Source organism: Salvelinus alpinus, chromosome 22, assembly GCF_045679555.1.
Source record: "Salvelinus alpinus chromosome 22, SLU_Salpinus.1, whole genome shotgun sequence".
Taxonomy (NCBI): Eukaryota; Metazoa; Chordata; class Actinopteri; order Salmoniformes; family Salmonidae; genus Salvelinus; species Salvelinus alpinus.
The window spans coordinates 36,039,537-36,067,131 of record NC_092107.1 but is presented as its reverse complement, the minus strand read 5'-3'; the positions used below and the strand labels follow the sequence as shown (position 1 = coordinate 36,067,131).

The window sequence follows — 27,595 nt, the reverse complement described above, 5'->3', positions numbered from 1 at the left end:
TGTGTGTGTGTGTGTGTGTGTGTGTGTGTGTGTGTGTGTGTGTGTGTGTGTGTGTGTGTGTCATAACAGACAGCCACAAGGCCATAATCATGAGGAATGTGTGAACTGTCACATTTATGAGCAGAATGGAACTACAGTCAGCCATAGATTCACCAACTGTCTTTTCCCCAGCTACCCTCTATCTCACTACACACACACACACACACACACACACACACACACACACACACACACACACACACACACACACACACACACACACACACACACACACACACACACACACACACACACACACACACACACACACACACACACGGCCTCCAATTAGAACGCTCCTCTCATTCCAGACATCACAATACCTTTCACGACAGAGATTTCTCCTTCTGTTCATATAAACACACCTAGAGAAGCTGCAGCCAACCAAGATGAAAACAATGGGTTATAACAGGTTTGTTTCTCGTATGAGGTCTTCAGTGATGCCAGACAATCATCTACCCTCCTTCTCCTTCCCCCACTCTTCTCTCCTCCTCTGTCCCCCTTTCTCTCTCTCCTCCTTTGTCCCCCTTTCTCTCTCTCCTCCTCCTCTGTCCCCCTTTCTCTCTCCTCCTCTGTCCCACTCTCTTCTCTCCTCCTCTGTCCCCCTTTCTCTCTCCTCCTCCTCTGTCCCCGTTTCTCTCTCCTCCTCCTCTGTCCCCCTTTCTCTCTCCTCCTCCTCTGTCCCCCTTTCTCTCTCTCCTCCTCTGTCTCCCTCCAGTCTTTCCCCTCTCTCTTTCTCTCCGGGCCAGGGAAGTAGCTTCAAAATGAAATTCCGCTGGTTAAATTAGGTGCACAGCGTGAGTCTGGGAGTTCATTAAGAGAGCCAATCAAATGCCAGACACAGTCCAACGACACACCCCTTTTTGGGAGAGACAGAACTCGAAGCCTGGATTAAAATGTGGTCTTTCCAGGGGTGCAAAGACACACCCTTACTGAACAGTCACACACGCACGCACGCACGCACGCACGCACCGACACACACACACGCACCGACACACACACACACACACACACACACAGACACATAGTCTTGTTTTACTAACCTTGTGGGGACACACATGAACATGATTCCCATTCAAAATCCTATCCTAACCTCAACCCCAAAACCTCACACTAACTCCTAATCATAAACCTGACCTTTAACCTGCACTACTTCTAACCCTAGACCACCTAGAAATAGCCCTTTTCCTTGTGTGGATGGGCAAGCTGACTTCTAGTCCCCACAAGTATAGTTAAATCAAAACAGATCTAATTTTATTTGTCACATGCTTTGTTAACAACAGGAGTAGAGTAACAGTGAAATGCTTACTGACGGGCCCTTCCCAACAATGCAAAGAGATGTCCACGCACAGACACACACAAACACAGAGCCCTGCCAGAGGGCTTTGGCCTAGTGGAGGCAGAGACAGTTCTGAACAGAGAGAAGAGGGGTGGAATGAGAATAAGGAAGACAGGGTGGGCAGAATAGAGAGGAGGAGAGAACAGAGGGTGAGAACAGAACAGACTCTACTTTGACAATGCAGCCTGTTCCCATCGCTCTACCTCTCCTGTTCTCTCTCTCTACCTGTTCCCATCGCTCTACCTCTCCTGTTCTCTCTCTCTACCTGTTCCCATCGCTCTCCCTCTCCTGTTCTCTCTCTCTACCTGTTCCCATCACTCTACCTCTCCTGTTCTCTCTCTCTACCTGTCCCCATCACTCTACCTCTCCTGTTCTCTACCTCTACCTGTCCCCATCGCTCTACCTCTCCTGTTCTCTCTCTCTACCTGTCCCCATCGCTCTACCTCTCCTGTTCTCTACCTCTACCTGTCCCCATCGCTCTACCTCTCCTGTTCTCTCTCTCTACCTGTCCCCATCGCTCTACCTCTCCTGTTCTCTCTCTCTACCTGTTCCCATCGCTCTACCTCTCCTGTTCTCTCTCTCTACCTGTCCCCATCGCTCTACCTCTCCTGTTCTCTACCTCTACCTGTTCCCATCGCTCTACCTCTCCTGTTCTCTACCTCTCCTGTTCTCTACCTCTCCTGTTCTCTACCTCTCCTGTTCTCTCTCTCTACCTGTCCCCATCGCTCTACCTCTCCTGTTCTCTACCTCTCCTGTTCTCTACCTCTCCTGTTCTCTACCTCTCCTGTTCTCTCCCTCTCCTGTTCTCTCTCTCTACCTGTTCCCATCGCTCTACCTCTCCTGTTCTCTCTCTCTCTACCTGTTCCCATCGCTCTACCTCTCCTGTTCTCTCTCTCTACCTGTTCCCATCGCTCTACCTCTCCTGTTCTCTACCTCTCCTGTTCTCTACCTCTCCTGTTCTCTACCTCTCCTGTTCTCTACCTCTCCTGTTCTCTCTCTCTCTACCTGTCCCCATCGCTCTACCTCTCCTGTTCTCTACCTCTCCTGTTCTCTCTCTCTACCTGTTCCCATCGCTCTACCTCTCCTGTTCTCTACCTCTCCTGTTCTCTCTCTCTCTACCTGTTCCCATCGCTCTACCTCTCCTGTTCTCTCTCTCTCTACCTGTTCCCATCTCTCTACCTCTCCTGTTCTCTACCTCTCCTGTTCTCTACCTCTCCTGTTCTCTCTCTCTACCTGTCCCCATCGCTCTACCTCTCCTGTTCTCTCTCTCTACCTGTTCCCATCACTCTACCTCTCCTGTTCTCTCTCTCTACCTGTCCCCATCACTCTACCTCTCCTGTTCTCTACCTCTACCTGTCCCCATCGCTCTACCTCTCCTGTTCTCTCTCTCTACCTGTTCCCATCACTCTACCTCTCCTGTTCTCTCTCTCTACCTGTCCCCATCACTCTACCTCTCCTGTTCTCTACCTCTACCTGTTCATATCGCTCTACCTCTCCTGTTCTCTACCTCTCCTGTTCTCTACCTCTCCTGTTCTCTCTCTCTACCTGTTCCCATCGCTCTACCTCTCCTGTTCTCTCTCTCTACCTGTCCCCATCACTCTACCTCTCCTGTTCTCTACCTCTACCTGTTCCCATCGCTCTACCTCTCCTGTTCTCTACCTCTACCTGTTCCCATCGCTCTCCCTCTCCTGTTCTCTCTCTCTACCTGTTCCCATCGCTCTCCCTCTCCTGTTCTCTCTCTCTACCTGTTCTCTCTCTCTACCTGTTCCCATCGCTCTCCCTCTCCTGTTCTCTCTCTCTACCTGTTCTCTCTCTCTACCTGTTCCCATCGCTCTCCCTCTCCTGTTCTCTCTCTCTACCTGTTCTCTCTCTCTACCTGTTCCCATCGCTCTACCTCTCCTGTTCTCTACCTCTACCTGTTCCCATCGCTCTACCTCTCCTGTTCTCTACCTCTCCTGTTCTCTACCTCTCCTGTTCTCTACATCTCCTGTTCTCTCTCTCTACCTGTTCCCATCTCTCTACCTCTCCTGTTCTCTACCTCTACCTGTTCCCATCTCTCTACCTCTCCTGTTCTCTCTCTCTACCTGTTCCCATCGCTCTCCCTCTCCTGTTCTCTCTCTCTACCTGTTCCCATCGCTCTACCTCTCCTGTTCTCTACCTCTCCTGTTCTCTACCTCTCCTGTTCTCTCTCTCTCTACCTGTTCCCATCGCTCTCCATCTCCTGTTCTCTCTCTCTACCTGTTCCCATCGCTCTCCCTCTCCTGTTCTCTCGCTCTACCTGTTCCCATCGCTCTACCTCTCCTTTTCTCTACCTCTCCTGTTCTCTACCTCTCCTGTTCTCTACCTCTCCTGTTCTCTACCTCTCCTGTTCTCTACCTCTCCTGTTCTCTCTCTCTACCTGTTCCCATCGCTCTACCTCTCCTGTTCTCTCTCTCTCTACCTGTTCCCATCGCTCTCCCTCTCCTGTTCTCTACCTCTCCTGTTCTCTACCTCTCCTGTTCTCTACCTCTCCTGTTCTCTACCTCTCCTGTTCTCTACCTCTCCTGTTCTCTACCTCTACCTGTTCCCATCGCTCTACCTCTCCTGTTCTCTCTCTCTCTACCTGTCCCCATCGCTCTACCTCTCCTGTTCTCTCTCTCTACCTGTTCCCATCGCTCTCCCTCTCCTGTTCTCTCTCTCTACCTGTCCCCATCACTCTCCCTCTCCTGTTCTCTACCTCTACCTGTTCCCATCGCTCTCCCTCTCCTGTTCTCTACCTCTCCTGTTCTCTACCTCTCCTGTTCTCTACCTCTCCTGTTCTCTACCTCTACCTGTTCCCATCGCTCTCCCTCTCCTGTTCTCTACCTCTCCTGTTCTCTACCTCTCCTGTTCTCTACCTCTCCTGTTCTCTACCTCTCCTGTTCTCTCTCTCTACCTGTTCCCATCGCTCTCCCTCTCCTGTTCTCTCTCTCTACCTGTTCCCATCGCTCTACCTCTCCTGTTCTCTACCTCTCCTGTTCTCTCCCTCTCCTGTTCTCTACCTCTACCTGTTCCCATCGCTCTACCTCTCCTGTTCTCTACCTCTACCTGTTCCCATCTCTCTACCTCTCCTGTTCTCTCTCTACCTGTTCCCATCTCTCTACCTCTCCTGTTCTCTACCTCTACCTGTTCCCATCGCTCTCCCTCTCCTGTTCTCTACCTCTACCTGTTCCCATCGCTCTACCTCTCCTGTTCTCTCTCTCTCTACCTGTTCCCATCTCTCTACCTCTCCTGTTCTCTCTCTACCTGTTCCCATCTCTCTACCTCTCCTGTTCTCTACCTCTACCTGTTCCCATCGCTCTCCCTCTCCTGTTCTCTACCTCTACCTGTTCCCATCGCTCTACCTCTCCTGTTCTCTCTCTCTACCTGTTCCCATCGCTCTACCTCTCCTGTTCTCTCTCTCTACCTGTTCCCATCGCTCTACCTCTCCTGTTCTCTACCTCTCCTGTTCTCTCTCTCTCTACCTGTTCCCATCGCTCTACCTCTCCTGTTCTCTACCTCTACCTGTTCCTCATTTGCTTGATAGCTTCTCTCACCTCTGTAATGTATTATCAGGTGTGTTGCTGATAACCTACTATCCAATCTTTTTTTTTAAACCTGACCCAAAAGACCTGCGACCAAAATAGTTTGTGAATGAAATAGTTTTCTTGCAAGGTGAACGAAACAATGTATTCTTGACCAAAATCTAACATTGACCCATATGATATGAATAGATATTATGACGTTGGTCTCAGGCCGGCGGTTGTTGATTGTGTCTTCCACATGAACCTTGAACCCTATTCTAGTTCATCACACGGACCGCCAGACTCTTATTTAACGGGAACACTAATGTTAATCAATCTCTGTGTGTGTGTGTGTGTGTGTGTGTGTGTGTGTGTGTGTGTGTGTGTGTGTGTGTGTGTGTGTGTGTGTGTGTGTGTGTGTGTGTGTGTGTGTGCGTGCGTGCGTGCGTGCGTGCGTGCGTGCGTGTGTGCGTGCGTGTGTGTGTGAAGACAATAAATGACTAGACGCTATTCCAATTCTTAACCAATGACTGTGTAGCAATCCAGTCGGTGTGTCACAGAAACCTATGACTGATTTCTTGAATTGGGTGAAACTATGACTTGACTCTTTTTTGGTAAATTAAGTTCTATATCGGTCTGTGAGGTTCTCTTCTCTCAGCTGTCCTTAGTCAATGCAATCCAGTAAACCACGTGTCGTGTGTCCTCTGTGGTTGGGCAGGAGCTACATATAGGATGGTGTGTTTGCACTCATGTTGACAGATTAATTCCTAGGATTCTCTGGTTTAGGATTAAAATGTTACGATTTTGTGGACCTAGAGGCTAAAATAGGTAACTGAGCTGTGAAAGGACAACAGGTCCTGGACAGTGGACGAGAGTCTAGTGGGGAGCTGAGCTGTGAAAGGACAACAGGTCCTGGACAGTGGACGAGAGTCTAGTGGGGAGCTGAGCTGGGAAAGGACAACAGGTCCTGGACAGTGGACGAGAGTCTAGTGGGGAGCTGAGCTGGGAAAGGACAACAGGTCCTGGACAGTGGACGAGAGTCTAGTGGGGAGCTGAGCTGTGAAAGGACAACAGGTCCTGGACAGTGGACGAGAGTCTAGTGGGGAGCTGAGCTGGGAAAGGACAACAGGTCCTGGACAGTGGACGAGAGTCTAGTGAGGAGCTGAGCTGGGAAAGGACAACAGGTCCTGGACACTGGACGAGAGTCTAGTGGGGAGCTGAGCTGACACAGCCACAGCTCAGCTAGCCATGTGTGTGTGTGCGTGTGCCCGCTGTCTCTCTCTCTCTCTGTCTCTCTCTCTCTCTCTCTCTCTCTCTCTCTCTCTCTCTCTCTCTCTCTCTCTCTCTCTCTCTCTCTCTCTCTCTCTCTCTCTCTCTCTCTCACTCTGTCTCTCTCTCTCTGTCTCTCTCTCTGTCTCTCTGTCTCGCTCTCTCTCTGTCTCTCTCTCTCTCTCTCTCTCTCTCTCTCTCTCTCTCTCTCTCTCTCTCTCTCTGTCTCTCTCTCTCTGTCTCTCTGGTGGTATCTGGTGGTTTTGTGTCAAGTGATATTGACCGTGTCTCTTCTCTCCTAGGGGGTCGTGTGTTTTCCTTAGACTTCAGTGATCCTGACCGTGTCTCTTCTCTCCTAGGGGGTTGTGTGTTTTCCTTAGACTTCAGTGATCCTGACTGTGTCTCTTCTCTCCTAGGGGGTCGTGTGTTTTCCATAGACTTCAGTGATCCTGACCGTGTCTCTTCTCTCCTAGGGGGTCGTGTGTTTTCCTTAGACTTCAGTGATACTGACCGTGTCTCTTCTCTCCTAGGGGGTCGTGTGTTTTCCTTAGACTTCAGTGATACTGACCGTGTCTCTTCTCTCCTAGGGGGTCGTGTGTTTTCCATAGACTTCAGTGATACTGACCGTGTCTCTTCTCTCCTAGGGGGTCGTGTGTTTTCCATAGACTTCAGTGATACTGACCGTGTCTCTTCTCTCCTAGGGGGTCGTGTGTTTTCCTTAGACTTCAGTGATACTGACCGTGTCTCTTCTCTCCTAAGGGGTCGTTTGTTTTCCTTAGACTTCAGTGCCATGCGTGTATGTGACCTGGAGTTCGACCGAGTCAGACGGTTGACCACTCCCTCCAGCCCTGCCGCCCCGCCCCCAAACACAAACCCCGCCCCTAACTGCCACACAGTGTGGAAGTACTACTGCAGAGACAACTTCGGCTGGAGAGAATACTCTGAGGTGAGTGTCTCTGTGTCTGTGTTTGAGTTAGAGGCTATTAAAGGAGATTGTGTGTAATTTTCAAACTGACAAAGGAACCCAGACACATTAACCTCCAAGTCACACCAGATCAGTTGTCTGCCCACGGTCAGAAGATCAAAACATCAATGAAGGATCATGTGCACACACACACACATAAACACACACACACACGTAAAATAAAGTTCTCTGAACTGATCCGACCAGCAAAATAAAGTTCTCTGAACTGATCTGACCAGCAAAATTAAGTTCTCTGAACCGGTCCGAAGCAGCAAAATAAAGTTCTCTGAACCGGTCCGAACCAAAAAAATAGTATATTTTTATTTAATTTCTTTATGTTCCTTTTTAACTTGTAAAATCAACAGCTTTTTAGGTGTAGCTCATTAAATTACTTCACCAATCAGTGTGGATAGAGCAGTTTATTCAATTTCACATTTTATTTAATTCACTATGAAAGGTAAGACTTGTTTTATTCATTATTTTCAGGTTTTCTGTTCTGTTTCCTGAACCGGTTCCAACTCCTGGTTCAGTGTTCTCTGTGTGTGTGTGTGTGTGTGTGTGTGTGTGTGTGTGTGTGTGTGTGTGTGTGTGTGTGTGTGTGTGTGTGTGTGTGTGTGTGTGTGTGTGTGTGTGTGTGTGTGTGTGTGTGTGTGTGTGTGTGTGTGTGTGTGTGTGTGTGTGTGTGTGTGTGTGTTTGTGTATTCCCAGTGCTACAATTCAGTTTTATATGTTTTCTTAGAATGAAACCTGTTAAAAGCAGATTCAAGTGTTAGTTACACAATGTTAGGTGGAACAACTTTGAATCACATGATTTATAACTGATGAATAAATCACCACCTATAAATAATATATCTAACTAAATCTCTCATCTCCCTCCTTCCCTCTCCCTTCACCCTCTCTCCCTCCAGCCGGTGGTGCGTCTGATAGAGGAGGCTGGTGGTCGTGGTCTGAAGGAGGTCCGGTTCATCACCCTACAGAACCACTACATCCTCAACATCAGAGAGGGCTTCCAGCAGAACGCCGTGTTCGGCTTCAGACGCCAGATCAAGAAACGACCCCTCTTCCTCTCCTCTGTGGTCCTCACGCCACATCTACAGTGAGTACTGGAGTAAAACTACACTGAGTGGAGAAAACATTCAGGACACTTGCACTTTCCATGACATAGACTGACCAGGTGAATCCAGGTGAAAGCTATGATCCCTTATTGATGTCACCTGTTAAATCCACTTCAATCAGTGTAGATGAAGGGGAGGAGACGGGTTAAAGAAGGATTTTTAAGCCGAGAGACAATTGAGACATGGATTGTGTATGTGTGCCATTCAGAGGGTGATTGAGCAAGACAACGTGTTTAAGTGCCGTTGAACAGGGTATGGTAGTAAGTGCCAGACGCACCGGTTTGAGTCAAGAACTGCAGCGCTGCTGGGTTTTTCACGTTTTTCACACAAGCTTTCCTTATGTATCAAGAATGGTCCACCACCCAAAGGACATCCAGCGAGCTTGACAGAAGTGTGGGAAGCATTGGAGTCAACATGGGCCAGCATCCCTTTTGAACACTTTCGACGCCTTATGGAGTCCCTTGCCCCGACAAACTGAGGCTGTTCGGATGGCAACAAGGAGGGGGTGCAACTCAATATTAGGAAGGTGTTCTTAATGTTTTGTACACTGTTTACTAGCTACACATTCACATTTCAATCTACTAGACTAGACGTTTAGCTTTAACAAACACTCTTATCCAGAGCTCCCCAGGTTGCAGTCTCCCACTTGAGGGATACAAATGTCTGATGAAAGTTGATTTAGAGGTGAACTGTCCTGTTAACATTTGCATGGCATACACTGGAGACTGCTGCTACCATAGCAACCATAGTACACTGGAGACTGCTGCTACCATAGCAACCATAGTACACTGGAGACTGCTGCTACCATAGCAACCATAGTACACTGGAGACTGCTGCTACCATAGCAACCATAGTACACTGGAGACTGCTGCTACCATAGCAACCATAGTACACTGGAGACTGCTGCTACCATAGCAAGCACAGTACACTGGAGACTGCTGCTACCATAGCAACCATAGTACACTGGAGACTGCTGCTACCATAGCAACCATAGTACACTGGAGACTGCTGCTACCATAGCAACCATAGTACACTGGAGACTGCTGCTACCATAGCAACCATAGTACACTGGAGACTGCTGCTACCATAGCAACCATAGTACACTGGAGACTGCTGCTACCATAGCAACCATAGTACACTGGAGACTGCTGCTTTAACAACTTGTCTTGTATGGATGGTACCATGACAACTTGTCTTGTATGGATAGTACCATGACAACTTGTCTTGTATGGATAGTACCATGACAACTTGTCTTGTATGGATAGTACCATGACAACTTGTCTTGTATGGATGGTACTATAACACACCACACACTCTCTTCTTTCCTGACTTAGTGTCAGTATAAAACAGTTCTATAGAGACAGTCAATCATTCCTCCCTGGAAGTAGCAGACAGTCATTCCTCCCTGGAAGTAGCAGACAGTCATTCCTCCCTGGAAGTAGCAGACAGTCAGGCCCTAGTGTAGTGTAGCACATTTTGCTAACTACCAGAACACAGTGCTGCCCTGTTCCTGCCCCTGTCTCTGCCCCTGTCCCTGTCTCTGCCCCTGTCTCTGCCCCTGTCTCTGCCCCTGCACCTGTTCCTGCCCCTGTCTCTGCCCCTGTTCCTGCCCTTGTTCCTGCCCCTGTCTCTGCCCCTGCCCCTGTTCCTGCCCTTGTTCCTGCCCCTGTCTCTGTCCCTGGCCCTGCCAGTCCTCTCAGTCCAGTACTACTGGTACTGTGGGGAGCTAGACTGTCCTTCTTCAACCAGGCCTGGAACAAACAGATGGAAAGCGAGCGCGAGAAAGGGAGACAAAGGAAAGAGAGTTAGAGAGAACAAGGAAGAAGGAGGGACAGAAGAGAATGGATGGAAAAGGAGGAGAGGGGGTCTAGAGGGCTTCCAGACAGCAGCATGACTGAACGAGTGTGAAACGGGACTGTGGGGAGTTGGAATGTGAGTAAGGGGTTTGTTCCCGGGACTTTTTCATTTGTTTTCTTCTTTCCATCTACGGCTGATGCTTGACTGTTCTGTTCTCCTCTGCTCTAGTCACCGAGTCATGAGTCTCCTCTGCTCTAGTCACCGAGTCATGAGTCTCCTCTGCTCTAGTCACCGAGTCATGAGTCTCCTCTGCTCTAGTCACCGAGTCATGAGTCTCCTCTGCTCTAGTCACCGAGTCATGAGTCTCCTCTGCTCTAGTCACCGAGTCATGAGTCTCCTCTGCTCTAGTCACCGAGTCATGAGTCTCCTCTGCTCTAGTCACCGAGTCATGAGTCTCCTCTGCTCTAGTCACCGAGTCATGAGTCTCTGCTCTAGTCACCGAGTCATGAGTCTCCTCTGCTCTAGTCACCGAGTCATGAGTCTCTGCTCTAGTCACCGAGTCATGAGTCTCCTCTGCTCTAGTCACCGAGTCATGAGTCTCCTCTGCTCTAGTCACCGAGTCATGAGTCTCCTCTGCTCTAGTCACCGAGTCATGAGTCTCTGCTCTAGTCACCGAGTCATGAGTCTCCTCTGCTCTAGTCACCGAGTCATGAGTCTCCTCTGCTCTAGTCACCGAGTCATGAGTCTCCTCTGCTCTAGTCACCGAGTCATGAGTCTCCTCTGCTCTAGTCACCGAGTCATGAGTCAATGCTCTAGTCACCGAGTCATGAGTCTCCTCTGCTCTAGTCACCGAGTCATGAGTCTCCTCTGCTCTAGTCACCGAGTCATGAGTCTCCTCTGCTCTAGTCACAGAGTAATGAGTCTCCTCTGCTCTAGTCACCGAGTCATGAGTCTCCTCTGCTCTAGTCACAGAGTCATGAGTCTCCTCTGCTCTAGTCACCGAGTCATGAGACTCCTCTACTCTAGTCACTGAGTCATGAGTCTCCTCTGCTCTAGTCACCGAGTCATGAGTCTCCTCTACTCTAGTCACCGAGTCATGAGTCTCCTCTGCTCTAGTCACCGAGTCATGAGTCTCCTCTGCTCTAGTCACCGAGTCATGAGACTCCTCTGCTCTAGTCACCAAGGCATGAGTCTCCTCTGCTCTAGTCACCGAGTCATGAGTCTCCTCTGCTCTAGTCACCGAGTCATGAGTCTCCTCTGCTCTAGTCATCGATTCAGGAGTCTCCTCTGCTCTAGTCACCGAGTCATGAGTCTCCTCTGCTTTAGTCATCGATTCATGAGTCTCCTCTGCTTTAGTCATCGATTCATGAGTCTCCTCTGCTCTAGTCACCAAGTCATGAGTCTCCTCTGCTCTAGTCACAGAGTCATGAGTCTCCTCTTGCAATAAAATGCAATCTTACGGTGTTCATTTGGAGTTCAGTGTGCGTGCCTGTGTGGGTGCGTGTATGTGCACTTTAGGAATGTCCTGCTGAGCACACGGGTGGAAGTCATTTGTTTGATTGGCTCTGTAGCTGCTTATGAGATAGTTCTCACTTGGGCAAATACACACACAAACACACATGTCCGTTCCCCCCGCTTAAACACATCTCCCCCTCCTTCACTCTTTCACCTCTTCCTTTCTCTCTTTGTTCCTCTCTTCCTGCATCTATACATCTCTTTATCTTCCCCCTTCCCTCGTGCTATCTGGTTCTTTCATTACAGTCATTCTCTCTCTCTCTTCCCTGTGATCTTCTCAGAAGACATGGGAGAATAAAGCACCTGATTGTGGAGACAGATTTCAGCGTGACTGTCAAACAAAGCAAGACAGAACTGAGATGAAAGATGAGACTGTCAGGGGAGAGAGAGGGAGGGGGAGCGAAAGAGAAACTGTCACTGTGAAGCAGAGAATCACACACACAGACACGGAGATGAGGCGAATACCATTAAGACGTGGAGTCTGAGCCAGAGAGAACATGTCCGTGATCCTACAGTTGGTGACTCAAATGACAGACGGGCCATCTGACAGCCTCCTGATATGCTATTGCTTTGTGTTTTTCTCATCCTCTGTCAGCTCCTCATTTCTGTGAATCTCATAGTCTTCTCCTTGGCTGCTGCGCCTGTAGTAGAGTATCGCTCTGCTTCTAGCACTATGACATCATCGTGGTTGACAGGAACTATGACATCATCGTGGGTGACAGGAACTAGGACATCGTGGGTGACAGGGATCATGTTGGTTATAATGCAGGATGTGGTGGAGCTTCAGTTTGATTTGTTATTCAGCATTAGCGTAGCTTCTAATGAAATAAAATATTGTTGGAATGTTCCGGATGTGGTTTATAATTCTAAAAGTGATCCATTTAATATTCCCAGATATGGTTTTTCAATCTCTGTCCCCTCCCTCCCGTTCTTCTGTTTTCCAGGACTCTTGGTGGCCTCTCCTCTTTCCCCATCTCCTCCTCCACTCTGGATCTGTCTGTTTCTCTCCCCCTCTCTCCCACCTTCACCAACCCTCCCAGCGTATTCCCAGAAACATGGTTACCCATGACGACCAGCCAGGACTTCCTGCAGGTTCCGGTGTCCCGTGACGACCGGAGCTATCGGACCGTCTACACCCTCTTCCACAAGACGGTCTCCGAAACCAAGTTCCGCATCCTGAAGATCCTCCGCGTTCAGAACCCCTTCCTCTGGGAGAAATACAAGAGGTGAGTTATCATACCGTTATTACACAGAAATTCACCTGGGTCCTGGTGGAGGTAAGGATGTGGTTAAGTTAGTAGCTACACACGTATTAGCAGTTAGTTTGTTATGAATGTCTGAATCAGGGCTCTTTTGTTCCTGTAGATAGATGGCTGGTGTGCCTTGGCTGCTACACTGGTCCTGCTTTAGACCAGACCGGGGAAAGACTGATGTCTGGTCCTGCTTTAGACCAGACCGGGGAAAGACTGATGTCTGGTCCTGCTTTAGACCAGACCTAGGGGAAAGACTGATGTCTGGTCCTGCTTTAGACCAGACCGGGGAAAGACTGATGTCTGGTCCTGCTTTAGACCAGACCTAGGGGAAAGACTGATGTCTGGTCCTGCTTTAGACCAGACCTAGGGGAAAGACTGATGTCTGGTCCTGCTTTAGACCAGACCGGGGAAGGACTGATGTCTGGTCCTGCTTTAGACCAGACCGGGGAAAGACTGATGTCTGGTCCTGCTTTAGGCCAGACCGGGGAAAGACTGATGTCTGGTCCTGCTTTAGGCCAGACCGGGGAAAGACTGATGTCTGGTCCTGCTTTAGGCCAGACCGGGGAAAGACTGATGTCTGGTCCTGCTTTAGACCAGACCTAGGGGAAAGACTGATGTCTGGTCCTGCTTTAGGCCAGACCTAGGAGAAAGACTGATGTCTGGTCCTGCTTTAGGCCAGAGCTAGGGGAAAGACTGATGTCTGGTCCTGCTTTAGGCCAGACCGGGGAAAGACTGATGTCTGGTCCTGCTTTAGGCCAGACCGGGGAAAGACTGATGTCTGGTCCTGCTTTAGGCCAGACCGGGGAAAGACTGATGTCTGGTCCTGCTTTAGACCAGACCTAGGGGAAAGACTGATGTCTGGTCCTGCTTTAGGCCAGACCTAGGAGAAAGACTGATGTCTGGTCCTGTTTTAGGCCAGAGCTAGGGGAAAGACTGATGTCTGGTCCTGCTTTAGGCCAGAGCTAGGGGAAAGACTGATGTCTCTCTGCTATGGCCCTGAATATGAATGCGCTGGAAGGGGTCTGTTCCAGGCTAAACGGCTCTGATGCCAGAATGCACCAGAATGCTTTCAATTGGGGCCAAAGAGGTCATTGGTGTTGTTGTGGTTAGTGTTGTGTTTCAATATGACTGAATGCTGTGGGTGCTTTGTGCTGTACGAATGGTGAGAGCCAAGCTGTGTGTGTGTGTGTGTGTGTGTGTGTGTGTGTGTGTGTGTGTGTGTGTGTGTGTGTGTGTGTGTGTGTGTGTGTGTGTGTGTGTGTGCGTGTGCGTGTGTGTGTGTTCAGTGTGTGTGCGTGTGTGTGTGTGTGTCTGAACACACAGCTGGGCTCTCACAATTAGTGTAACCCACTAAGGAAGGGGAGACTGTGAGAACTGGGATTCAGAAGCACAGGAAGTGGGTCCTTGATTTCTTTTTTATGCAGCCCATTGCCATAGATACGGCAGAAGGGAATAGAGCAGAGAGAGGATGAGTCAGGGGGGTGGTGCTGTGTGTGTGTGTGTCCTACTTGGTAGAAGCAGTGAATCAAATAGACTGAAGATATCACTAATAACACACACACACACACAGTCACTAGATTGAAGACATCACTAATAACACACACACACACAATCACTAGACTGACAACATCACTAATAACACACACACACACAGTCACTAGACTGACGACATCACTAATAACACACACACACACAATCACTAGACTGACGACATCACTAATAACACACACACACACACAATCACTAGACTGACGACATCACTAATAACACACACACACACAGTCACTAGACTGACGACATCACTAATAACACACACACACACAGTCACTAGACTGACGACATCACTAATAACACACACACACACAGTCACTAGACTGACGACATCACTAATAACACACACACACAATCACTAGACTGACGACATCACTAATAACACACACACACACAGTCACTAGACTGACGACATCACTAATAACACACACACACAATCTCTAGACTGAAGACATCACTAATAACACACACACACACAATCTCTAGACTGAAGACATCACTAATAACTCCCCCTCCTCTCCCCCTGACAGGAAGAAGGAGTACATGTCTCGTCGTCTCTCGGAGATGGACAGGATGCTGAGCGAGCGTCACCTGTTCCATGGCACCTCCACTGAGGTGGTGGAGGGCATCTGTAAACACAACTTTGACCCGCGTGTCAGTGGCAAACACGCCACCATGTTCGGACAAGGCTCCTACTTCGCCCGTAAGGCCGTCTACTCCCATAACTTCTCCAAGCGCTCTCCAAAAGGAATCCACTCCATGTTCCTGGCCAAAGTCCTCACTGGCAGGTTAGTAGTCTTTATGGGATTACTATGTCCTCACTGGCAGGTTAGTAGTCTTTATGGGATGACTCTGTCCTCACTGGCAGGTTAGTAGTTTTTATGGGATGACTCTGTCCTCACTGGCAGGTTAGTAGTATTTATGGGATGACTCTATCCTCACTGGCAGGTTAGTAGTCTTTATGGGGATTACTAAGTCCTCACTGGCAGGTTAGTAGTCTTTATGGGATGACTCTGTCCTCACTGGCAGGTTAGTAGTCTTTATGTGGATTACTAAATCCTCACTGGCAGGTTAGTAGTCTTTATGGGATGACTCTGTCCTCACTGGCAGGTTAGTAGTCTTTATGTGGATTACTAAGTCCTCACTGGCAGGTTAATAGTCTTTATGGGATTACTATGTCCTCACTGACAGGTTAGTAGTCTTTATGGGATGAATCTGTCCTCACTGGCAGGTTAGTAGTCTTTATGTGGATTACTATGTCCTCACTGGCAGGTTAGTAGTCTTTATGGGGATTACTAAGTCCTCACTGGCAGGTTAGTAGTTTTTATAGGATTACTATGTCCTCACTGACAGGTTAGTAGCCTTTATGGGATGACTCTGTCCTCACTGGCAGGTTAGTAGTCTTTATGGGATGACTAAGTCCTCACTGGCAGGTTAGTAGTCTTTATGGGATTACTAAATCCTCACTGACAGGTTAGTAGTCTTTATGGGATGACTCTGTCCTCACTGGCAGGTTAGTAGTCTTTATGGGATGACTCTGTCCTCACTGGCAGGTTAGTAGTCTTTATGTGGATTACTAAGTCCTCACTGGCAGGTTAGTAGTCTTTATGGGATTACTATGTCCTCACTGACAGGTTAGTAGCCTTTATGGGATGACTCTGTCCTCACTGGCAGGTTAGTAGTCTTTATGGGATGACTAAGTCCTCACTGGCAGGTTAGTAGTCTTTATGGGATTACTAAATCCTCACTGACAGGTTAGTAGTCTTTATGGGATTACTATGTCCTCACTGGCAGGTTAGTAGTCTTTATGGGATGACTAAGTCCTCACTGGCAGGTTAGTAGTCTTTATGGGATTACTATGTCCTCACTGGCAGGTTAGTAGTCTTTATGGGATGACTAAGTCCTCACTGGCAGGTTAGTAGTCTTTATGGGATTACTATGTCCTCACTGGCAGGTTAGTAGTCTTTATGGGATGACTAAGTCCTCACTGGCAGGTTAGTAGTCTTTATGGGATTACTATGTCCTCACTGGCAGGTTAGTAGTCTTTATGGGATGACTCTGTCCTCACTGGCAGGTTAGTAGTCTTTATGGGATGACTCTGTCCTCACTGGCAGGTTAGTAGTCTTTATGGGATGACTAAGTCCTCACTGGCAGGTTAGTAGTCTTTATGGGATGACTAAGTCCTCACTGGCAGGTTAGTAGTCTTTATGGGATTACTATGTCCTCACTGGCAGGTTAGTAGTCTTTATGGGATGACTCTGTCCTCACTGGCAGGTTAGTAGTCTTTATGGGATGACTCTGTCCTCACTGGCAGGTTAGTAGTCTTTATGGGATGACTCTGTCCTCACTGGCAGGTTAGTAGTCTTTATGGGATGACTCTGTCCTCACTGGCAGGTTAGTAGTCTTTATGGGATGACTAAATCCTCACTGGCAGGTTAGTAGTCTTTATGGGGATTACTATGTCCTCACTGGCAGGTTAGTAGTCTTTATGGGATGACTCTGTCCTCACTGGCAGGTTAGTAGTCTTTATGGGATGACTCTGTCCTCACTGGCAGGTTAGTAGTCTTTATGGGATGACTCTGTCCTCACTGACAGGTTAGTAGTCTTTATGGGGATTACTAAATCCTCACTGGCAGGTTAGTAGTCTTTATGTGGATTACTAAGTCCTCACTGGCAGGTTAGTAGTCTTTATGGGATGACTCTGTCCTCACTGACAGGTTAGTAGTCTTTATGGGGATTACTAAATCCTCACTGGCAGGTTAGTAGTCTTTATGTGGATTACTAAGTCCTCACTGGCAGGTTAGTAGTCTCTATGGGATGACTCTGTCCTCACTGGCAGGTTAGTAGTCTTTATGGGATTACTAAGTCCTCACTGACAGGTTAGTAGTCTTTATGGGGATTACTATGTCCTCACTGGCAGGTTAGTAGTCTTTATGGGATGACTAAGTCCTCACTGGCAGGTTAGTAGTCTTTATGGGATTACTATGTCCTCACTGGCAGGTTAGTAGTCTTTATGGGATTACTAAGTCCTCACTGACAGGTTAGTAGTCTTTATGGGGATTACTAAGTCCTCACTGACAGGTTAGTAGTCTTTATGGGGATTACTAAGTCCTCACTGGCAGGTTAGTAGTCTTTATGGGATGACTCTGTCCTCACTGGCAGGTTAGTAGTCTTTATGGGGATTACTAAGTCCTCACTGACAGGTTAGTAGTCTTTATGGGGATTACTAAGTCCTCACTGACAGGTTAGTAGTCTTTATGGGGATTACTAAGTCCTCACTGGCAGGTTAGTAGTCTCTATGGGATGACTCTGTCCTCACTGACAGGTTAGTAGTCTTTATGGGGATTACTAAGTCCTCACTGACAGGTTAGTAGTCTTTATGGGGATTACTAAGTCCTCACTGACAGGTTAGTAGTCTTTATGGGATTACTATGTCCTCACTGACAGGTTAGTAGTCTTTATGGGATGACTAAGTCCTCACTGGCAGGTTAGTAGTCTTTATGGGATGACTCTGTCCTCACTGACAGGTTAGTAGTCTTTATGGGATGACTAAGTCCTCACTGGCAGGTTAGTAGTCTTTATGGGATGACTCTGTCCTCACTGGCAGGTTAGTAGTCTTTATGGGGATTACTAAGTCCTCACTGACAGGTTAGTAGTCTTTATGGGATGACTAAGTCCTCACTGGCAGGTTAGTAGTCTTTATGGGGATTACTAAGTCCTCACTGACAGGTTAGTAGTCTTTATGGGATTACTAAATCCTCACTGACAGGTTAGTAGTCTTTATGGGGATTACTAAGTCCTCACTGACAGGTTAGTAGTCTTTATGGGGATTACTAAGTCCTCACTGACAGGTTAGTAGTCTTTATGGGATTACTATGTCCTCACTGACAGGTTAGTAGTCTTTATGGGATTACTATGTCCTCACTGACAGGTTAGTAGTCTTTATGGGGATTACTAAGTCCTCACTGACAGGTTAGTAGTCTTTATGGGGATTACTAAGTCCTCACTGACAGGTTAGTAGTCTTTATGGGGATGACTAAGTCCTCACTGGCAGGTTAGTAGTCTTTATGGGGATTACTAAGTCCTCACTGGCAGGTTAGTAGTCTTTATGGGGATTACTAAGTCCTCACTGACAGGTTAGTAGTCTTTATGGGATTACTATGTCCTCACTGGCAGGTTAGTAGTCTTTATGGGATTACTATGTCCTCACTGGCAGGTTAGTAGTCTTTATGTGGATTACTAAGTCCTCACTGGCAGGTTAGTAGTCTTTATGGGATTACTATGTCCTCACTGGCAGGTTAGTAGTCTTTATGGGATGACTAAGTCCTCACTGGCAGGTTAGTAGTCTTTATGTGGATTACTAAGTCCTCACTGGCAGGTTAGTAGTCTTTATGGGATGACTAAGTCCTCACTGGCAGGTTAGTAGTCTTTATGTGGATTACTAAGTCCTCACTGGCAGGTTAGTAGTCTTTATGGGATTACTATGTCCTCACTGGCAGGTTAGTAGTCTTTATGGGATTACTCTGTCCTCACTGGCAGGTTAGTAGTCTTTATGGGATGACTCTGTCCTCACTGGCAGGTTAGTAGTCTTTATGGGATGACTCTGTCCTCACTGGCAGGTTAGTAGTCTTTAAGGGATTACTATGTCCTCACTGACAGGTTAGTAGTCTTTATGGGATTACTATGTCCTCACTGGCAGGTTAGTAGTCTTTATGGGATTACTAAGTCCTCACTGGCAGGTTAGTAGTCTTTATGGGATTACTATGTCCTCACTGACAGGTTAGTAGTCTTTATGGGGATTACTAAATCCTCACTGGCAGGTTAGTAGTCTTTATGTGGATTACTAAGTCCTCACTGGCAGGTTAGTAGTCTTTATGGGGATTACTCTGTCCTCACTGACAGGTTAGTAGTCTTTATGGGGATTACTCTGTCCTCACTGACAGGTTAGTAGTCTTTATGGGATTACTATGTCCTCACTGGCAGGTTAGTAGTCTTTATGTGGATTACTAAGTCCTCACTGGCAGGTTAGTAGTCTTTATGGGATGACTCTGTCCTCACTGGCAGGTTAGTAGTCTTTATGGGGATTACTAAGTCCTCACTGGCAGGTTAGTAGTCTTTATGGGGTGACTCTGTCCTCACTGACAGGTTAGTAGTCTTTATGGGGATTACTAAATCCTCACTGACAGGTTAGTAGTCTTTATGGGATTACTATGTCCTCACTGGCAGGTTAGTACTCTTTATGGGATGACTAAGTCCTCACTGGCAGGTTAGTAGTCTTTATGGGATTACTATGTCCTCACTGGCAGGTTAGTAGTCTTTATGGGATTACTATGTCCTCACTGGCAGGTTAGTAGTCTTTATGTGGATTACTAAGTCCTCACTGGCAGGTTAGTAGTCTTTATGGGATGACTCTGTCCTCACTGGCAGGTTAGTAGTCTTTAAGGGATTACTAAGTCCTCACTGGCAGGTTAGTAGTTTTTATGGGATGACTCTGTCCAAACTGGCAGGTTAGTAGTCTTTATGGGATGACTCTGTCCTCACTGGCAGGTTAGTAGTCTTTATGGGATGACTCTGTCCTCACTGACAGGTTAGTAGTCTTTATGGGATGACTCTGTCCTCACTGGCAGGTTAGTAGTCTTTATGGGATGACTATGATTTATAGCATCACACAGCACAGAAACGCATCACACAGAAATGTGGTTGAAGAAAACACTTCCTGACTTCAGTAGACCACTACTGGTTAGTCATCCATGATTGTTCCATTTGGTGAGCACTAGCAGAACTTGACGTTGTTCCTGTCTCCTCTGTTTCTCCAGGTTTACAGTGGGGAACCCCTCCATGCGGCGGCCGCCCCCACTCAGCCCCCGGGACCCCTCCAGTGACCTGTACGACTCGTGTGTAGACAACTGGGTGGACCCCCAGATCTATGTTATCTTTAACGACGACCAGAGCTACCCCTACTTTATCATCCAGTACGAAGAGGTTCCCAGTACCGTGGCTATCTGACACGAGAGCAGACAGAACCAAACCTAGTACTGCGGCTGAGAACAGACCAGACCGAACCAAACCCAGGACTGTGGCTGAGAACAGACCAGACCGAACCAAACCTAGGACTGTGGCTGAGAACAGACCAGACTGAACTAAACCTAGTACTGTGGCTGAGAACAGACCGAACCAAACCCAGTACTGTGGCTGAGAACAGACCAGACCGAACCAAACCCAGGACTGTGGCTGAGAACAGACCAGACCGAACCAAACCTAGTACTGTGGCTGAGAACAGACCAGACCGAACAAAACCCAGTACTGCGGCTGAGAACAGACCAGACCGAACCAAACCTAGTACTGTGGCTGAGAACAGACCAGACTGAACCAAACCTCGTACTGTGGCTGAGAACAGACCAGACCGAACCAAACCTAGTACTGTGGCTGAGAACAGACCAGACCGAACCAAACCTAGTACTGTGGCTGAGAACAGACCAGACCGAACCAAACCTAGTACTGTGGCTGAGAACAGACCAGACCGAACCAAACCCAGGACTGTGGCTGAGAACAGACCAGACTGAACTAAACCTAGTACTGTGGCTGAGAACAGACCAGACTGAACTAAACCCAGTACTGTGGCTGAGAACAGACCGAACCAAACCCAGTACTGTGGCTGAGAACAGACCAGACCGAACCAAACCTAGTACTGCGGCTGAGAACAGACCAGACCGAACTAAACCCAGGACTGTGGCTGAGAACAGACCGAACCAAACCCAGTACTGTGGCTGAGAACAGACCGAACCAAACCAGAACTACCTCATACTGCATCATCAGTATGAAGAGTTAACCAGTACTGTCAACATCTGAGACCTATTGGTTCCTCCCTACACCCGTCATCCACAGCAGCTTCCGTCTGTATGCTGTTGGTGTGAAGCCCTTAAACTGGACAGTGGATTGCGTTTCATTTGTACACAATGCTGTGTGAATAGACATTAGCGTCTGCCATTTTGGGTCTGAACAGTGGACAGTTTAATTTGGACCCAATGCTGTGTGAATGGATATTTGCCTTGGGGTCTGCCATTTTGGATCCCCATCAGGACTGAACAGTGGACAGAGTCACTGAGACTCAGTGCTGGAGTGACCACATAACGTTTCTGTTTAAAACATGACCCCCATCTCTCTCTCTCTCTCTCTCTCTCTCTCTCCCTAAGACCTCTTTCTCTCAGAGGGCAGACATATTTGGTGAGATAAGCTGTACGTACGTTCTTCTTGTTTATATTTGAACTGTGTGCCTTTTGTTCATAAAAATGTTTATTTATGTTAGTTAATGTAACATTGAGTAAATAAATAATCTAAAAGAGAAAATCATAGCCCTGTCCAGGCTGATTTTATTGCCAAGTTTTATATTTCATTGGCAGTTGAGTACACTCTTTCTACAGCCTCAGCAAACACTGGTCCTGTTTTATGGTCCTACTGTAAGTAGCCAATATGCAGCCAAGACAGAAAGTTAAATGCAGTCAGAGACTAAAGTAGCGCTGACGCGCTCAGCTACCCCCTCAAGATGCTGAGCCTGTCTGGCAGCGTTGGTCCAACAAAGACAGAGCCCCCTGATGGGTGAGCATAATACACAAGGAATTTCTCCAAGCTGCTAATGAGAACCTTGACGACCTTGTACCTAGCCGGTGGGGATTCTGGTGGGGTGCCCCCAACCAGGCAGTGGCAGTGCTGGCAACACTAGCTGCAGAAATCCATGGTGAGGGGGTCACACGCTGACAATCAGAGAGGGGGCAAATTATTGTGGCCCTGGTGGCACAAAATAAAAGGTCTGACTGCACAGAGATTCTTGGGAAAATGGCCACAACAGCATGTGTGTGTTTCAGGGTAGGGGGGTGTATCTGAGAACCATCAGCTAGGACTTGACATTGGTTCATCAAATCTTCCTTCTTGGTCAATGTTGCATGCCTTCTCAAACAGCTACAACTGTATATGCATTCACACATCAAGTCTTCTCTTGAGTTGGGCTCAGGGATGGAACAACTGTGGAACGTCTGAGCTTGTGGTTGTTTGTGGTGGGAGAGGAGTCGAGGGTGTAATTGTGCGTGTGTGTGTGTATCCCACATCTGTTGCTATGGGGTAATTCAAGGGTTTTTCTTTATTTTTACCAAAGGGTTTTTCTTTATTTTTACCATTTTCTACATTGTAGAATTATAGTGAAGATATCAACATTATGAAATAACACATATGGAATCATGTAGTAACAAAAAAAGGGTTAAACAAATCAAAATATATTTTAGATTTGAGATTCTTCAAAGTAGCCACCCTTTGCCTTGATGACAGCTTTGCCCAGTCTTGAACAAATAAAGAAAAACCCTGGACAGAGTAGGTGTGTCTAAACTTTTGAATGGTCCTGTATATTTGTTTTATAAATAACTGTATATAGTACAATCGACGTGAGTGGTTTGAAAATTATTTTGGCAGTTAATCTGCTTCTGTTCTGGGGGTGGTATTCTGTGCTCTTTTTAAAGGATGGGACCCATTTTTGTATTTTATTTATTTCACCTTTATTTTTTCCAGGTAGGCCAGTTTAGAACAAGTTGTCATTTACAACTGCGACCTGGCCAAGATAAAGCAAAGCAGTGCGACAAAAACAACACTACAGAGTTAACACATAAACAAATGTACAGTCAATAACACGATAGAAAAATCTATGTACAGTGTGTGCAAATATAGTAAGATCTACCAATCTATCAAAGGCCCTAGGATACAGGGGTGTTCTGCCATTCACTGGGACATATTTACCTGGCTAAAAGAGAAAGAATATAATATCTATTGGTTACAGGAAACCCATTCAACAATTTTAGACTAAGTTGTGTGGAGAAAGGACGGTGTGGGTAGATGGATTGTGTAACGGCTGTCCTCTTCCTCCTCGTCTGAGGAGGAGAAGTTAGAAGGATCAGAGGACCAATGTAATGGTAAGTGTCCATCACGTTTATTATCAAACATAGACTGAACACTAAGAAATACAAAATAATAAAGGTGAACATAAACGAAACCGAAACAGTTCTATCTGGTGCAGACACACGAAGACTGAAGACAACCACAAAACAAAGGAACTAAGGTCAGAACGTGACAGATTCTTTTAAATATGTTATTGGAGCATAAACTCATTTGGCCCATTCATCTATAAGGTCCAAATAATTATGATCCATGCCTCTTTGAATTTTTTATTTATTTATATATATATATATATGTATAATTGATCAAACCAACAAGCAATACAAGACTCTATTATTATGGTGGGAGGTTATAATACGGTTTTAAATATCTCTATGGACCGTAAAGGAAGGCTTAAATTCATTTTTCCCCCTCATCAATATACACACAATACCCCATAATGACAAAGCGAAAACAGGTTTTTAGATTTTTTTGCAAATGTATAGAAAACAAACAGAAACCTTATTTATATATTAGTATTCAGACCCTTTGCTATGAGAGTCGAAATTGAGCTCAGGTGCATCCTGTTTCCATTGATCATCCTTGAGATGTTTCTACAACTTGATTGTAGTCCACTTGTGGTAAATTCAATTGTTTGGGCATGTTTTGAAAAGGCACACACCTGTCTATATAAGGTCCCGCAGTTGACAGTGCATGTCAGAGCAAAAATCAAAACATGAAGTCGAAGGAATTATCCGTAGAGACAGGATTGTGTCGAGGCACAGATCTGGGGAAGGATACCAACAAAATGTCTGCTGCATTGAAGGTCCCCAAGAACACAGTGGCCTCCATCATTCTTAAATGAAAGAATTTTGGAACCACCAAGACTCTTCCTAGAGCTCGCTGCCTGGCCAAACTGAGCAATCGGAGGAGAAGGGCCTTGGTCAGGGAGGTGACCAAGAACCTGATGGTCACTCTGACAGAGCTCCAGAGTTCCTCTGTGGAGATGGGAGAACCTTCCAGAAGGACAACCATCTCTGCAGCACTCCACCAATCAGGCCTTTATGGTAGAGTGACCAGATGGAAGCCACTGCTCAGTAAAAGGCACATGACAACCCACTTGGAGTTTACCAAAAGGCACCTAAAGGACACTCAGACTATGAGAAACAAGATTCTCTGGTCTGATGAAACCAAGATTTAACTGACGTTGCCCTCTTTGGACACCGCGAGCACCATCCCCCGACCTCGGCACCATCTCTCTCTGTCTCCTACAACCAGGCTGCTGTGGTCAGAGAGGTCGTAAATTCCTAGGGAAGATCCTGCCTCATGGCCAGACAGTATAGACAGAGAGTGAGTGTCATAGAGAGAACAAAGGAATATCTTCCACCTCACAGAACTGGAGAACCGAACAACATTTATGTTCTGGAGAAGGTATAAAAGATCGGTGAAGAATGCAGCTACGAACTGGTCCGTTTGGTACAATTTTGTGAAACTCATGGGAGACAATATGGCCACATTACCATAACGCTGTTCATACAATAGTTGTTGTTTAAGATGAATGAGTGAGGATGATACTGTTTGTGAAATTGTGTAATGTGATTTTGGACTGTTTAATGAAGGAAACTCCAATTCCCTTTGGAGTTTAACTAAATCAGAGGACCGCCCATGAGTACAGTTATGGTCTGGGCGTCCTGGGACAAGCCCTTTTCTGCTCTTCCGAATAAAACCCCCACCCGGGTTTTCTATCACCAGACCAGCTTACCTCGATAACGAGAAAGCCAATGTTTGAGACCAGACTGCTGAACTTTTAACCATCCCACGTGGTTACACTCTTAGACTATCGATACCGACAGAATAAGAACAAATCTTTGATTTTAATTACTAGTCTGCAGCTAGGAATTCGGTATCATTGAACGCGAAGACCGACAACCGCCGAAACATCTATTCCATAACGACATGAATGAATGTCACTCTGAACTATCCATTCTAACCACGACAGAGAGAGAGAGGGCGGACAGACTCTCCAACCGAAACGAACTTCTCAACAGAGATCCCGACGACACACTGAGCGTAAATATATATATTGATTGCAATTGTTCCCGAATGAGTGAGCGTTCATGTGCAAAGGATTAGCATTTCAATTGTTATAATTATCACTCTGTCTAACAAGCGCCATGCCGGTTTAGCCCACTAGGGCACATCCCCCTATCATTTCTTTGAAAACATATCTAATTTGTTTGTTTGTGTGATGCATTTCTGTGAATTACTTAGTTAGTAAATAAATGATTTTAAGACAATTGATGTATGGATGACTCATAGTGAAGACTGGGTTTGTGCAGATAACCAACAATTTACGACGTTTGGAATGAGACTAACGTGAGGTAATTAATCAGAAGACTAAGTGATAAGATATTAAAATATCTGAAAGTTATATTAGGAAAATTATAACCTTGTAATCTGAATTTTTTCCTTGGTGCCCCGACTTCCTAGTTAATTACAGTTACATGATTAAGTATTTTAATCATGTAATAATAATTACAGAGAATTTTTGATAAAGATAAGTCTTCAGTTTTAATGATGCCAAAGATACGACAATGCCTAGCTTCACGTCTGGAGGAAACCTGGCACCGCTCATCACCTGGCCAATACCATCCCCAAGGTGAAGCATGGTGGTGGCAGCATCATACTATGTTTTTCAGCGGCAGGGACTGGGAGACGAGCCAGGATCGAGGGAAAGATGAACAGAGCAAAGTACAGAGAGATCCTTGATGAAAATCTGCTCCAGAGCGCTCAGGACCTCAGACTGGGTCTAAGGAAATGATGCAGACAATTACATTGATCGAAGCCACAATCTATCTGCAATATTAAAGCTGATCTTCCCCCTAAATTAAAAAAATAAAGAGTATAATGGTATTTGATATTAGTGATAATGTCAGAGAAGCTAGTGTTTGGAGGAGACATTTCCTTGGTGGCCGGTAAACCGTGCCAATATATCCTCCAAACACAGGATTCGAGGGCATTGTCACTTTTATACAACAGGTTAGCAACATATTCAAATAATGATTGACAGACTTTCACTAGAAACTTTATTTTGATTAATTTGTTCATACTATTTTGTCCTTAGACCACTAGATAAAGTCCCGACACAAATCTAGGGTTTCTTCCCAAGCCAGCCGGCTGGTCGTTCATTCTATCGTTTCGGTTGCTAGAGACGCGACCCAGTCGTGTTCTATATCTATGTACCCAGTCGTTGGTTCTAAATGTTCCGTTGCCATGCTGGCTGGCAACATTCTTATCCTTCGCTTGCTAGCTAGCCAACTAAGGCTAACACAGTCATGTCAAACAGTGCAGCCAGAATAACAGCAAAGTAGCTGTTTAGTGACATGTATTTGGATACATCCATAACAATTTAAATGTGCTCTCTCATCAGGACACTGTTCAGAGGAGCTAGCCAACTACACAGCAAGCCAACTACACAGCTAACGGAATCACTTGAAACTGAAGCTGGAAAGATGCCACACTAGGTGTATTTTCTTTCTTTTTTGACATGTTAATCCTCAATTGGACAGTAGAGACAGAAATTCAATATTGAAACGATGTAGAAAAGGTCAGAGAGACGAACAGGAAGGTATATACACATCTCTGCTGTAGAAAAGGTCAGAGAGACGGACAGGAAGGTTTATACAAATCTCTGCTGATGTAAGCAAAAAAATGGAAGATAACGTTACAAATAAAAAATATCCTTTTTTACAGTGGAAATCAGGTTTATAAATTGCCTGGCTGGGTTGATGAGACAGTGGATTGCTCAGTGAGATGGAACAGTAAACAAGCGTTTCAACATCATAGCCTTGTGGAATTGACACTGGCTGGAAAGCGGTTTTAACAAATCAGCATCCAGGATAAGACCCACCCGTTGTATAAAATAATATAATGATGCGTGATATTTGATACATTATAGCAGAAAACCCTGGTCATGGTTTCATGTGTCTGTCTGATCACCCTGTTCTTATTTGAAGCATGTGGAGGCAAACAAGAAGTAAATAATTTCCCTACCCATCCCGTCCAATCCTTACTCCCAACACAAACCCTTTCTTCTCTCACTTCCCTGTCCCCTCTCTCTTTCCCTCCTCTTTCACCTTTCTCCCCCATTCCCCAGAGTGCCTGAGTTCTGAGGTTAATGGAGTCCAGAACTCCAGAGAGAGGCCTGGCAGAGGAAGCAGCCTTCCCGAGCCTGGAGCCGAGCCGAGCCGAGCCTGCTGGGGTAACAACAGCAGGCCTCTTCCCCTGTCCTGGATCTCCTCCAACCAAGCTCCTCG

At 46.6% G+C, this 27,595-nt stretch overlaps 1 protein-coding gene across 2 annotated transcripts in view; it reads left to right on the top strand.

Annotated features, from left to right (window-relative positions):
• LOC139549467 (protein mono-ADP-ribosyltransferase TIPARP-like) overlaps positions 1-21,715 on the top strand; it is a 32,175-nt gene extending 10,460 nt beyond the window's left edge. For both annotated transcript variants that reach the window (XM_071360015.1, XM_071360013.1), the window contains exons 3-7: positions 6,928-7,114; positions 8,041-8,228; positions 12,504-12,785; positions 14,894-15,151; positions 20,180-21,715. In XM_071360015.1, coding sequence (XP_071216116.1) covers positions 6,928-7,114; positions 8,041-8,228; positions 12,504-12,785; positions 14,894-15,151; positions 20,180-20,369 — 1,105 coding nt within the window. In that variant the 3' untranslated portion in view covers positions 20,370-21,715. The remainder of the gene's footprint in view (positions 1-6,927; positions 7,115-8,040; positions 8,229-12,503; positions 12,786-14,893; positions 15,152-20,179) is intronic.
• Positions 21,716-27,595: the final 5,880 nt, after the last annotated feature.